Below are 12,749 nucleotides of genomic sequence, written 5' to 3'. Positions count from 1 at the left end.
CAGCATTAGACAGTCTACCATGATAGCTGGCCAGTAGGCCAGACTGTTCTGTAGGGAGTCTATTCTACGTTTGTATATTCAGAAGATTGATTTCTGGGTGGGAATCTCCTCCTCCTCCTTGAAAAAATGAAGAACATTAATTTGAGATACTACGTCAGTATAAAGCAACATTTACACTGTAACAAATCATACATAATAGCTGCAGATTTATGACTTTAGGGTCTGATGCTGAGTATTATGCCAGTTTCTGCAGCTTTTCTTGGCTGAATTAGTTTTTGCATACCCAATACAGAGAGCATAGGCATATCCATGCAGGTTTGCCACTTATGCGCTGCTTTTTCTGGATGGCATTCAGATATTCAAAGAGTAAGGTATGGCCATTTTCACTAAATTGCAAACGCGTGCTAACCGGGAAATAGAGGCAGTTGCTCATGACAGTCTGGGGATAGGGATAGGTGCAAACAGCAGGTTATGATAAATGTCGCTAGTACTGTTTGTGAATCCTCACCTGACGTTGATTGGGCATATAACGTTTTTGTAGTAAGTGTTCAAGCAAAACTTGTTTTCCTCGTACTCAAGACCGAGTTTCTGCTATATAACAGATGGGTTTGTATGCATGTTTTAGGCATAATATCAAATGCATTGTTTATATATAAAGTAAATGTCTTAACTTTGTAGCAAGTAGGGACTTTATTGTCTGTGACGTGTGCTTGATGTAAACGAGGTGCTGCTTTTGCTAAGCCTCACGTGGTGGTGGTTTTTTTTCTTTTCTCTAACGTCCTAGTGGATGCTGGGGACTCCGTAAGGACCATGGGGAATAGATGGGCTCCGCAGGAGACATGGACACTTTAAGAAAGAATTTAGATTCTGGTGTGCTCTGGCTCCTCCCTCTATGTCCCTCCTCCAGACCTCAGTTTGAATCTGTGCCCGGACGAGCTGGGTGCTGTTCAGTGAGCTCTCCTGAGCTTGCTGTAAGAAAGTATTTTGTTAGGTTTTTTATTTTCAGGGAGCTCTGCTGGCAACAGACTCCCTGCATCGTGGGACAGAGGGGAGAGAAGCAGCCCTACTCTCTGAAGCTAGGTCCTGCTTCTTAGGCTACTGGACACCATTATCTCCAGAGGGATCGTACACAGGATCTCACCCGCGCCCTGGGCAGCATATGGACCTCTGTTGGCAAAAGTACTCATATATACAGTTGGGCACTGTATATATGTATGAGCCCCCGCCAAAAAGATATGTATTTTAGCGGGACAGAAGCTCGCCGTCGAGGGGGCGGGGCTTCTCCCTCAGCACTCACCAGCGCCATTTTTTCTCCACAGCTCCGGTGAGAAGAAGCTCCCCAGGCTCTTCCCTGCAGTTCACGGTAGAAAAGGGTAAAAGGAGAGTGGGGGGGGGGGGGGGGGCATATAATTAGGCGCTAAAAACACAATATACAGCAGCTACTGGGTTAACATTAAGTTACTGTGTTATTCCTGGGTTATATAGCGCTGGGGTGTGTGCTGACATACTCTGTCTCACCAAAGGGCCTTGTGGGGGAACTGTCTTCAAAAAGGGCATTCCCTGTGTGTGTGGTGTGTCGGTTCGCTTGTGTCGACATGTCTGATGCGGAAGGCTATGTGGAAGCAGAGCGGGAGCAAATGAATGTGGTGTCTCTGCCGACGGCACCGACACCTGATTGGATGGATATGTGGAAGGTTTTAAATGATAATGTTAATTCCTTACATAAAAGGTTAGAAAAAGCTGAAGCCTCAGGACAGTCATGGTCCCAACCCATGCCTGATCCTATATCGCAGAGGCCGACAGGGTCTCAGAAGCGCCCACCATCCCAAATTATTGACACGGATACCGACATGGATTCTGACTCCAGTGTCGATTACGATGATACAAAGTTACAGCCAAGATTGGCTAAATCCATCCGTTATATGATTATAGCTATTAAGGATGTGTTGCACATCACAGAGGAAACCCCAGTCCCTGACAGGGGGGTTCATATGTATGGGGAAAAGAAGCCGCAGGTAACTTTTCTCCCCTCACACGAGCTCAATGAGTTATGTGAAAAGGCTTGGGAATCTCCAGATAAAAAACTGCAGATTTCCAAAAGGATTCTTATGGCGTATCCTTTCCCGCCAACGGACAGGTTATGCTGGGAATCCTCCCCTAGGGTGGACAAAGCTTTGACATGCTTATCCAAGAAGGTAGCCCTGCCGTCACAGGATACGGCTACCATCAAAGATGCTGCGGATAGAAAATAGGAGGGTACCCTGAAGTCCATTTATACACATTCAGGTACCTTACTGAGGCCGGCAATCGCGTCGGCCTGGGTGTGTAGTGCTGTAGCAGCATGGACGGATACCTTATCTGAGGAACTTGATACCTTAGACAAGGATACTATATTAATGACCCTGGGGCATATTAAAGACGCTGTCCTTTATATGAGAGATGCTCAAAGAGACATTAGCCTACTAGGTTCTAGAATAAATGCTATGTCGATTTCTGCCAGAAGGGTCCTGTGGACTCTGCAATGGACAGGTGATGCCGACTCAAAAAGGCACATGGAGGTTTTACCTTACAAGGGTGAGGAATTGTTTGGGGAGGGTCTCTCGGACCTGGTCTCCACAGCTACGGCTGGAAAGTCAAATTTTTTGCCATATGTTTCCTCACAGCATAAGAAAGCACCGTATTACCAAATGCAGTCCTTTCGATCACAGAAAAACAAGAAAGTCCGAGGTGCGTCCTTTCTTGGCAGGGGCAGAGGAAAGAAGCTGCACAACACAGCTAGTTCCCAGGAACAGAAGTCCTCCCCGGCTTCCACTAAATCCGCCGCATGACGCTGGGGCTCCACAGGCGGAGCTAGGCCCGGTGGGGGCGCGTCTCCGAAATTTCAGCCACAAGTGGGTTCACTCCCAGTTGGATCCCTGGGCAATAGATATTGTGTCTCAGGGATACAAGCTGGAATTCGAGGAGATGCCCCCTCACCGATACCTAAAATCGGCCCTGCCAGCTTCCCCATTAGAGAGGGAAATAGTGTTAACTGCAATTCGCAAATTGTATCTTCAGCAGGTGGTGGTCAAGGTCCCCCTCCTTCAACAAGGAAAGGGTTATTATTCGACCATGTTTGTAGTACCGAAACCGGACGGTTCGGACAGACCCATATTGAATTTTAAATCCCTGAACATGTACCTTAAAAGGTTCCGGTTCAAGATGGAATCGCTGAGAGCGGTCATTGCAAGCCTGGAAGGGGGAGATTTTATGGTGTCTCTGGACATAAAGGATGCATACCTTCATGTCGCCATTTATCCACCTCATCAGGCGTATCTCAGATTTGTGGTACAGGATTGTCATTACCAATTTCAGACGTTGCCGTTTGGTCTCTCCACGGCTCCGAGAATATTTACCAAGGTAATGGCGGAAATGATGGTACTCCTGCGGAAGCAAGGGGTCACAATTATCCCATACTTGGACGATCTCCTCATAAAAGCGAGGTCAAGAGAGCAGTTGCTGATCAGCGTAGCACGTTCTCTGGAAGTGTTACGGCAACACGGCTGGATTCTAAATATTCCAAAGTCGCAGTTGGTTCCTACGACTCGTCTGCCTTTCCTGGGCATGATTCTGGACACAGACCAGAAAAGGGTTTATCTCCCGATAGAGAAAGTTCAGGAACTCATGACAGTGGTCAGGGACCTATTAAAACCAAAACAGGTGTCAGTGCATCACTGCACTCGAGTCCTGGGAAAGATGTTGGCATCATACGAGGCCATTCCCTTCGGCAGGTTCCATGCGAGGACCTTTCAATGGGACTTACTGGACAAATGGTCCGGATCACATCTTCAGATGCATCGGTTAATCATCCTATCCCCCAGGGCCAGGGTGTCACTCCTGTGGTGGCTGCAGAGTGCTCACCTTCTCGAGGGCCGCAGATTCGGCATTCAGGACTGGGTCCTGGTGACCACGGATGCAAGCCTCCGGGGGGTGGGGAGCAGTCACACAGGGAAGAAATTTCCAAGGTCTGTGGTCAAGTCAGGAGACTTGCCTTCACATCAACATCCTGGAACTAAGGGCCATTTACAACGCCCTACGTCAAGCAGAGACCCTTCTTCGCGGTCAACCGGTTCTGATTCAGTCAGACACCATCACCGCTGTGGCTCATGTAAACCGACAGGGCGGCACAAGGAGCAGGGTGGCGATGGCGGAAGCTACCAGAATTCTTCGCTGGGCGGAGAATCACGTAAGCGCACTGTCAGCTGTGTTCATCCCGGGGGTAGACAACTGAAAAGCAGACTTCCCCAGCAGGCACGACCCCCACCCAGGGGAGTGGGTACTTCATCAAGAAGTCTTCGCACTGATTGCAAGTCGGTGGGAACTGCCACAGGTGGACATGATGGCATCCCGCCTCAACAAGAAACTACAGAGGTATTGCGCCAGGTCAAGAGACCCTCAGGCGATAGCTGTAGACGCCCTGGTAACACCGTGGGTGGTCCAGTCGGTCTATGTATTTCCTCCACTTCCTCTCATACCCAAGATGTTGAGAATCATAAGAAAAAGAGGAGTGAGAACAATACTCATTGTTCCGGATTGGCCAAGAAGGACTTGGTATCCAGATCTGCAAGAAATGCTCACAGAGGACCCGTGGCCTCTTCCTCTAAGACAGGACTTGTTGCAACAAGGGCTCTGTCTGTTCCAAGACTTACCGCTGCTGCGTTTGACGGCATGGCGGTTGAACGCCGGATCCTAGCGGAAAAAGGCATTCCGGATTAGGTCATTCCTACGCTGATAAAGGATATCTCACGTGGAAGGTGGTCATGCTACTAGCCTTGGCTTCGGCTAGGCGTGTGTCAGAATTAGCGGCTTTGTCACATAAAAGCCCCTATCTGGTTTTCCATGGGGATAGAGCAGAGTTGCGGACCCGTCCACAATTCCTTCCAAAAGTGGTTTCATCTTTTCATATAAACCAACCTATTGTGGTGCCTGTGGCTACTACTGACGTGGAGGATTCCGAGTTGCTTGATGTGGTCAGGGGTTCACTACGATATGCCGGCGGTCGGGCTCCCGGCGACCAGCATACCGGCGCCGGGAGCCTGACCGCCGGCTTACCGACAGTGTGGCGAGCGCAAATGAGGCCCTTGCGGGCTCGCTGCGCTCGCCACGCTACGGGCACGGTGGCGCCCCCACGAGGGAGAATAAGTGTCGGTATGCCGGCTGTCGGGCTCCCAGCGCCGGTATGCTGGTCGCCGGGAGCCAGACCGCCGGCATACTGAAGACCACCCGTGGTCAGGGCTTTGAAGGTTTATGTAGCCAGAACGGCTAGAGTCAGGAAAACAGACTCTTTGTTTATCCTGTATGCTTCCAACAAGCTTGGTGCGCCTGCTTCAAAGCAAACTATTGCTCGCTGGATCTGTAACACGATTCAGCAGGCTCATTCTGCGGCTGGATTGCCGCTGCCAAAATCAGTTAAGGCCCATTCCACTAGGAAGGTGGGCTCTTCTTGGGCGGCTGCCCGAGGGGTCTCGGCATTACAGCTGTGCCGAGCGGCTACTTGGTCGGGTTCAAACACTTTTGCAAAGTTCTACAAGTTTGATACCCTGGCTGAGGAGGACCTTGTGTTTGCTCATTCGGTGCTGCAGAGTCATCCGCACTCTCCCGCCCGTTTGGGAGCTTTGGTTTAATCCCCATGGTCCTTACGGAGTCCCCAGCATCCACTAGGACGTTAGAGAAAATAAGATTTTACTTACCGGTAAATCTATTTCTCGTAGTCCGTAGTGGATGCTGGGCGCCCGTCCCAAGTGCGGACTTCTTCTGCGATACTTGTATATAGTTATTGCTGCAATAAGGTCTATGTTATTGTTGCATCAGGGTTGAACTGATGCTCTGTTGTTGTTCATGCTCTGTTGTTGTTCATACTGTTGACTGGGTAAGTTTATCACAAGTTATACGGTGTGATTGGTGTGGCTGGTATGAATCTTGCCCTGGATTACCAAAATCCTTTCCTGGTACTGTCAGCTCTTCCGGGCACAGTTTCTCTAACTGAGGTCTGGAGGAGGGACATAGAGGGAGGAGCCAGTGCACACCAGTATCCTAATTCTTTGTTAAAGTGCCCTGTCTCCTGCGGAGCCCGTCTATTCCCCATGGTCCTTTACGGAGTCCCCAGCATCCACTACGGACTACGAGAAATAGATTTACCGGTAAGTAAAATCTTATTTTTTTTTTTTTATATAAATCCGAGATCAGTATGATTTACTGGCAGGCGGGATGCCTCCCGTCAATATACCAACAAAGGCATGCCGGCAGTGGGGCGAACGTAAAGAGTCCCCTTGTTGGCTTGATGTGGGATTAGTGGCTCGCTGCGGGTTCTATTCCCACTCTGACACCCACGAGTGAGAATAGCCCCACTGCACCACGATTCCAGTTGTTTGGATTCTAAACGGCCGGGATCCCGACATCCGGCAAATTAACTTCATCCCTATAAATCCCTTCTCTATCGGATGATTACCTGTTAACGGACTTCTCAGTTACTTGCTGAAGTTGGTAACTTTTTATAGTTAAAAAGATTTCCTAATTCACAGTGAAACATTTTATGATTACGGCATCATGGTGCACGAAAAACTTTTTAATGCTAATTATTTCATCTATAGATTTCCTACTGCTGGTCTATAGAGTAACCTGTAAAGTTTTACGAACCGGCTTTGGCTTTGCTGTGATTTAAAAAAGAGTCTATTCTAGAAAAAAAGTTTTTTCCTTGGTTTATGTTCAAATTTAATAACCATTGTTTACTCTTCCTCTAGTCCCGGGAATTGGAGATTTCAGTGTTCTGGCGGGATTGGAGATCACTGTGTGCAGTAAAGTTTCTGAGGTTAGAAGATTTCCTGGACAATCAGCGGCATGGCATGTGTCTGTACCTGGAGCCACAGGGCACTCTCTTTGCAGAGGTTAGAACTTTGCAACTGTTTAGCTATGCTCCTTGCCATCTGTGTGTTTTCCTTCCCTTCAGATGTTTGGGAATGGCAAAGGATATTTAAGCAGATTATTATTATTCCAGTTATTTTTAGATTTTCTATAAAGTACCCATTTGTTAAATGTTTCAGCTGAAGGAGCCTAATCAGTAATCATTTAAAAAATGAGGGAAAAAATGAAGATCCTTTTTCTCTTACTTCCTAGGGGATAGTGGGAATCCATTTAGTATCATGGGGTATAGACGGGTCCACTAGGAGCCATGGGCACTATAGAAGTTTGATTAGGTGTGCTGGCTCCTCCCTCTGTGCCCCTCCTGCCAGACTCAGTTTAGAAAATGTTCCCGGAGTAGCCGGTCACATCTCTGGAAGCTCCTGAAGAGTTTTCTGCATTTATTTTATGAGTTTATTTTCAGGCAGGACTGGATGGCACCAGCCTGCCTGCTTCTTGGCACTTAGGGGTGGGGTGGAATGGCCCAGCCTCTCTCAGGGTTAATGGTCCCGTTCCCCGCTCACAGGACGCTAGCTCCTGAGGGAACTATTTGCAAGCCCCACCACAGCGAGCATACATTCCCGCAGCACGCCGCCACCCCTAACAGAGCCAGAAGAAAAAGAGTGGTGAGTACTAAGCCGGCGTTCGCGGTTAGCGGGTTGCCGGCCATTATGGCGGCATGAGGGTACAGAGACGCACAGCTTCTAAACTGGCGGACTGAGTCTCCTGACTAAGTACACTACAGCATATACACAGTACCCAGACAGGTACCACAGCCATAAAAGGGGGTTTACTCCATTTGATGCACATAGACACATACAGCCAGTATAAAGAAGAGCACGAAGACCGCGTGCCATTTTCCCTACTGCAGCGGACACAGACGCTGACTGACAGGACGCGCAGCTCCTCCGGAGAGATTCCAGATTACCTTGGCGGTACCAGGAGGTCACAGCGAGGAGGGGGGGGGGAGCAACTTATTAGTGTACGAAGTCCCTAATCTAGGTACTTAGTCTGCGGCCTAGCTAAGCTTGGCATTAGCGATTAGAGTGCTGTGTGCTGGTTCCATACTCTTTCTGTGTCTCCCTGGAAGGGCTCTTTGTGGGTTAATTATGCATTTAATCTTTTTCTGTGTGTGTGTGCTGTCACTGCTACAGTATGTCAGGCAAAGAGTGTTTCATGTAAGGCACTGTGTTCCTCTTCTTCAGGGGGTTCACTAATGTGTACTCAGTGTAGTATCCCTTCCCAGGCTAGTGGTGCAGAACCGGCGTGGCTGGACTCCATTAGGGGAATGATTTACACCATTTCTACTAAATTATCTCGGAATGAGAAAGACGCAATACTTAAGACAGTCTATGGCTGAGTTTATAAAAAAAAAAAAGACTCTGTACCCATACCACCGTCTCAGTCCCCTGCCATTTGTCCGCAAAATCGTTCTTTGCCCATATCCTGCACTCCGACTGATAGTTAGGGGTCAGAAATGGAGGAGGGTGAGGTGGAGTCAGAGGTGGTGGAGGGTACTCAGTCGCAGGTAATAGAGGCTCTCATAGATTCTATCAGGGAAGCCCTCAATATCCCTGATAAGGTGACAGAGGAGCGTGTGGAATCTTACTTTAATGTAAAGAAAAAATCCTTAGCTACTTTTCCTGTGTAAGGAACTCAATACCCTGTTTGAAGAACCGTGGGTTAATCCAGATAAGAAATTTCAAATCCCTAAACTGTTATCTTTTCGTTTTCCTCCTGAGGATAGGAAAAAATGGTAAAATCCACAGATAATGGATGCATTGGTCTCCAGGCTCTCACGAAAAATTGTATTGCCTGTCCCGAGTGCAGCCTCCCTAAAAGACGCGGCTGATTGCAAAATTGAGACTACGCTTAATTCTTTGTATACAGCTGCTGGGGTGGCCCAGAGACCCACTATAGCATGTGGGTGGATTACGTGAGCCATTGCTAAATGGTCGGGTAACCTAATTGAGGGGTTAGACACTTTACCTTAAGAGGAGATTTTGCTCCTGCAACATATTCAGGACTCTGTAAAATTTTATGGTGGAAGCCATGAAAGAGAGAGGCTTAATGCACGCACTACAGCTATGGTAGTGTCGGCACGCAGGGGTTTATGGCTACGCCAGTGGACTGCGGACGCGTACTCCAGGAAAGGCGTGGAAGGCCTACCTTTCACAGGTGAGGCCTTATTTGGAGATTAACTCGACAAATGGATCTGCAACGCTACTGCGGGTAAGTCCACATACCTACCCTCTGCAGTAGCCCCAGCTAGGAAGGCCTGTTCAGGATCCAATTTACAGTCCTTTCGGACTTCCAAGTTTAGGGGCAAGGCCAGAGGTTCCTCTACCGCTGCCAGATGTGCTAGAGGTAAACCACGAAAACCAGCTACTGCCGGCTCACAGGAACAAAGCTCAGGCTCTGCTTCCTCAAAACCTTCCGCATGACTGTGGACCGCGATGCCTGGAAGACAGTCGAGTGTGAGCCCGGCTAAAATTCTTCAGTCACATCTGGACAAGATCGTGCCAGGATTCCTGGGTCATAGACATTATATCCCAGGGCTACAGACTGGAATTCCAGGAGCTCCCACCTCACAGATTCTTCAGATCAGGCTAACCAGTTTCACAAGAGGCAAGAATAACCTTACAGGACGCTATTCAAAAACTGTTACAGACCCAGGTCATTGTTCCAGTTCCACCTCATCTACAAAACAAGGGTTACTATTCCAGCTTGTTTGTAGTACCGAAGCCGGATTCTGAACCTCAGGTCATTGAACCCAAACTTACGAGTGTTCAAATTCAGGATGGAGTCTCTTAGAGCGGTGATCTCGGGTCTGGAGGAGAGGGAATTCCTAGTGTCTCTGGATATCAAGGATGCATACCTTCATATTCCGATCTGGCCGCCTCATCAGGCTTATCTACGGTTTGCACTGCAGGACTGTCACTACCATTTCCATGCTATGCCATTTGGTCTCTCCACGGCACCGAGGGTGTTCACTAAAGGGATGGTAGAGATGATGTTACTACTCCGCAAACAAGGAGTGAACACAATTTTGTACCTGGACGATCTTCTGATAAATGCACCGTCCAGGGAGCAGTTGTTGGAGAACATTGGTCTCTCAACCAGACTACTTCTGGATCATGGGTGGATTCTGAACCTACCAAAATCTCACCTAGAACCAACGCAGAGGCTTCCTTTCCTGGGAATGATACTGGACACAGTCTCAGAAAGTATTCCTTCCCTAGGAAAAAGCAACGGTAATCCAGTCGATGGCTTGGGCTGTCCTGAAGCCAACCCGGATCACGATGCATCTGTACATACGCCTTCTGTGGAAAATTGTGGCGTCTTACAAGGCAATTCAGTACGGAAGGTGTCATGCGAGGCCTTTCCAGCTGGATCTGTTGGACAAATAGTCCGGATCACATTTTCACATGCACCAGAGGATTCGTCTGTCCCCAAAAGCCAGGATCTCCCTCCTGTGGTTGCTACAAACTTCTCACCTAGTCGAGGATCGGAGGTTCAGGATTCAGAATTGGATTCTGCTAACTACAGACGCAAGCCTCAGAGGTTGGGGCGCAGTCACCGAGGGGGTGCAGTTTCAGGGAAGATGGTCAAGTCAGGAAATCGTCCTACCAATCAACATCCTGGAACTCAGGGCTATCTACAACACCTCATTTCTTCTTCATAATCAGGCCATTCAGGTTCATTCGTACATTGTGACGGCAGTGACGTACATAAACCAACAGGGTTGAAAGAAAAGCAGAGCAGCAATGTAAGAGGTGTCAAGAATTCTCCTCTGGGTGGAAAAACACGTAGTGGCATTGTCGACGGCCTTCATTCCGGGAGTAGACAACTGGGAAGCAGACTTCCTCAGCAGACACGACCTGCACCCGGGGGAATGGGGCCTTCACCCGGAGGTGTTCCGGTGGTTGACGTGTCGGTGGGGATATTCACAATTCGACATGATGGCCTCTCGACTCCACAAGAAGCACAAGTGGTTTTGTTCCAGGTCGAGAGACCCACAGGCAGTGGTGGGAGACACCCTGACAATTCCGTGGGTCTACCAGCTGGTGTATGTGTTTCCTCCACTTCCTCTGATCCCAAGAATTCTAAACAGAATAAAAAGGGAAAGGTTCAGGCAATCCTCATTGCTTCGGACTGGCCACGAAGGGCCTGGTATGCCGATCTTCTTGAGATGCTGATCAAAGATCCGTGGCCTCTACCTCTTCAAGTGGATTTTCTGCAGCAGGGTCCGTTCGTCTATCAAGACTTACGGCTACGTTTAACGACATGGAAGTGGAATGGCTGATTCTAGCCAGAAGATGGATTCCTGACAAGGTCATCCCGACTATGATCCAAGCCAGAAAGGGGGTAACGTCTAAACATTACCATCGTATCTGGAAGAATTATGTCTCTTGGTGTGAGAGCAAACAATATTCTATGGTGGAATTTCATCTGGGACGTTTCCTGCTTTTTCTGCAGTCAGGAGTGGATGTGGGCCTAAGCCTAGGCTCCATTAAAGTTCAGATTTTGGCCTTGTCTCTTTTCTTTCAGAAACAATTTGCTGCTCTCCCTGAGGTCCAGACGTTCTTGAAAGGTGTTCTGCACATCCAACCTCCCTTTGTGCCTCCTACGGCACCTTTGGATCTCAATTTGGTACTGCAGTTCCATCAATCGGACTGGTTTGAACCGTTACAGGAGGTAGAAGTTAAGTACCAGCAATTTCTTCCTAAGGTGGTGTCCGCGTTTCTCATAAGCCAACCTATTGTGGTTTCCGGTTGTTGTGGACGCCTCTGCTACTTCAAAGTCTTTGGATGTTGTAAAGGCTTTGAAGGTCTATGTGAAGCGGACAGCTCATCACAGGAAGTCGGACTCGCTGTTTGTTCTTTATGATCCCAATAAGATTGGGTGTCCTTTTTTAAAGCAGTCAATTGCACGCTGGATCAAGCTCGCTATCCAGCATGCTTATTCCACAGCAGATTTGCCGATTCCGAAATCTGTTCAGTCCCACTCTACAAGGTTGGTGGGTTCCTCTTGGGCGGCTGCCTGGGGTGTGTTGGCTTTACAGCTCTGCCGAGTAGCTACTTAGGTTCGAACACGTTTGCTAAGTTTTACAAGTTCAATACTTTGGCCTCTGAGGACCTTCAGTTTGGTCAATCAGTTCTGCAGGATACTCAGCACTCTCCCACCTGGTTTGGGAGCTTTGGTACTTTCCCATGGTACTAAATGGATTCCCAGTATCCCCTAGGACATAAGAGAAAATAGGATTTTAATTACCTGCCGGTAAATCCTTGTCTCATAGTCCGTAGGGGATACTGAGCATCCGCTTTGTGCTTCGTTTTTCCTGCACTGTTACTTGGTTAAGTAATGTTTGGTTCAGATGTTGCTGTTCCTGTTTCAGGTTTGGTTAGCATGGCTTTCCTCTTTTTTGTGTGCTGTTTTGGAATCTCACCACTGTCCTTATCTATCCCTCTCTTAAAGTATGTCCGTCTCCTCGGCCACAGTTTCCTAGACCGAGTCTGGTAGGAGGGGCATAGAGGGAGGAGCCACCACACCTAATCAAATTTCTATAGTGCCCATGGCTCCTAGTGGACTCGTCTATACCACCATGGTACTAAATGGATTCCCAGTATCCCCTACGGACTACGGGAAAGATTTACAGGTAGGTAATTTAAAATCCTAGTTATTGGGGTTACTCTTACACATAAAAAAAACCCAGATTATACGTACATAAGAATTAAAATAATTTTAATTGGATATGCCAGTAGCTCTAAAACAGTATGCCTCATGATACTTCTAGGGGTGCCTCGGGTTGG

At 48.2% G+C, this 12,749-nt stretch overlaps 1 protein-coding gene across 5 annotated transcripts in view; it reads left to right on the top strand.

Moving 5' to 3' along the window:
* The window catches only part of PKN2 (protein kinase N2), a 308,544-nt gene that overhangs the window by 250,798 nt on the left and 44,997 nt on the right, over nt 1-12,749 (top strand). For all 5 annotated transcript variants that reach the window (XM_063939946.1, XM_063939945.1, XM_063939944.1 and 2 more), the window contains one exon: nt 6,780-6,923. In XM_063939946.1, the coding sequence (XP_063796016.1) occupies nt 6,780-6,923 (144 nt within the window). The remainder of the gene's footprint in view (nt 1-6,779; nt 6,924-12,749) is intronic.

The sequence above is a fragment of the Pseudophryne corroboree genome, chromosome 9 (assembly GCF_028390025.1).
Source record: "Pseudophryne corroboree isolate aPseCor3 chromosome 9, aPseCor3.hap2, whole genome shotgun sequence".
In the NCBI taxonomy this organism is placed as follows: Eukaryota; Metazoa; Chordata; class Amphibia; order Anura; family Myobatrachidae; genus Pseudophryne; species Pseudophryne corroboree.
Note: the sequence above shows the minus strand (reverse complement) of the source record. Positions and strands in the feature narration are given on the sequence as shown.